Source organism: Etheostoma spectabile, chromosome 8 (genome assembly GCF_008692095.1).
Source record: "Etheostoma spectabile isolate EspeVRDwgs_2016 chromosome 8, UIUC_Espe_1.0, whole genome shotgun sequence".
NCBI classification, from domain to species: domain Eukaryota; kingdom Metazoa; phylum Chordata; class Actinopteri; order Perciformes; family Percidae; genus Etheostoma; species Etheostoma spectabile.
This window is the reverse complement of record NC_045740.1, coordinates 5,140,125-5,141,807: the sequence shown is the minus strand read 5'-3', so window position 1 is coordinate 5,141,807 and position 1,683 is coordinate 5,140,125. Positions and strand designations below refer to the sequence as shown.

At 39.3% G+C, this 1,683-nt stretch overlaps 1 protein-coding gene across 4 annotated transcripts in view; it reads left to right on the top strand.

Moving 5' to 3' along the window:
* The window catches only part of reln (reelin), a 156,437-nt gene that overhangs the window by 112,098 nt on the left and 42,656 nt on the right, over positions 1-1,683 (top strand). For all 4 annotated transcript variants that reach the window (XM_032523791.1, XM_032523790.1, XM_032523789.1 and 1 more), the window contains exons 23-24: positions 331-468; positions 645-831. In XM_032523791.1, coding sequence (XP_032379682.1) covers positions 331-468; positions 645-831 — 325 coding nt within the window. The remainder of the gene's footprint in view (positions 1-330; positions 469-644; positions 832-1,683) is intronic.

The following is a 1,683-nucleotide window of genomic DNA, read 5'->3' as shown; positions in this document are numbered from 1 at the left end:
CCACGCACACACACACACACACAGGAAAATAGACATACACACATGTGATAAGGTTAATCTTTACCTGCCAGAACACTAAATCCACAAATCTATATCCCCAGTAGAGAAGTAGATTAGTGAGTATAACATGATGATGTGGTTGACATGCAAACAAACACTGTTGATTAATGAGATCATGTAATGCATTGCAACATGATATTACTTTTACTTAATACTACTTATAAGTTCTAATTGAGCAGTCAGTTACAGTATGTCATTACATTTTGTTCAGCTGCTATAGTATGAATCTACATGAAACTATTTTTGTGTTTGTGTACCTTCTGTGTTCAGGTCCAGTGCTACACGGTTCCGCTGGATCCAGAACTACTATGGAGAGCAGGACGAGTGGGCCTTGGATGACATCTACATTGGCCAGCAGTGTCCTAACATGTGCCATGGACATGGCTGGTGTGACCACGGACACTGCAGGTCAGCTTTCACACACAGACACACACTCATTAGACTTTATAAGGTTGCTCTTTTTCTATTATCCCTCAACATTGAGGCCCATGAAGATCTTTTGATAGATGTTTTGGGGATTCATATCAAAGCACAGATGCACCTAGAACAAAGATATGCGGTTAAGCCACTGTCTTCTCTCATAGGTGTGACAATGGTTTCTCTGGAACAGACTGCCAGCCCTCCTCCCCCCTCTCCTCCAGTGTACTCTCTGACTTTGAGTCCCAGGATGCACTTCTGACCACATGGAAGGAAGTGATTGGTGGAGAGGTGGTCACCCCTGACATGGGCTGTGGGGTGGTCTCATCTGGATCGTCGCTGTACTTCAGCAAGGTAAGACAACTATAAAATTGCCCATCTTGAATGTCATGTTTTTGGTCCTTTTTGTGTTAGTTATCAGAGAATCCAACAATGTTGAAGTCAACAAATTAAAGTTAAGTTTTGTGGAAAGCTATGCCAAGTTTTGGATTCAGATCCAGGTTCAGCCCCAGGGACTTTCTAAACAATTTCTCAACATTGAAAGAATGCAGCCCTTTTCACAATGACATATTTTTCAATAAACTATGGCACTTACTTCTTAGAAGTAAATCAAGCACATTAATCATATCATTGTCCATGTGTGTTTTGGTGCAAATCCAGATCCAGATTACAAATGTTAAAATATTTCGTGTTTAAATAACTACTTAAGAGGATAGTGCAAACTTGGCAGAGGAACAGTATGCAATCTCTGATTTATTTCTACATTTTACTCCCAAAAACTGATGACCTTTGACCTCTGAATTACATCTACTCTGAAAACATGTCAATTTGATGTAATCATACCATGGCTCTATAGAATACTTTCAGTTTGCTACACACAACCTTATCACTATTCCAAATGAGTACACATGGCTGGAAATTGAATTGCTGGAGCTCTTACCAGGAAGCCTCTCCTATTTGTTGCAGTGACATGTATTCCAGGATTGACAAAGATATTAGCAAAACAAACTTTCCATTAAAAGAGTATAATGCCCCACAATTTGAACAAACAATATTTATATTGTAATCACCAGAAAGTGGCCATGATACAGTAGAGTGAAAATAACGGACTTTAAAGTATATTATAATGCTTCTAGTCATTAGTCATTCATCCTTTCCTTAATATGCACGTGTGTGTGTGTGTGTGTGTGTGTGTGTGAGTGTGTG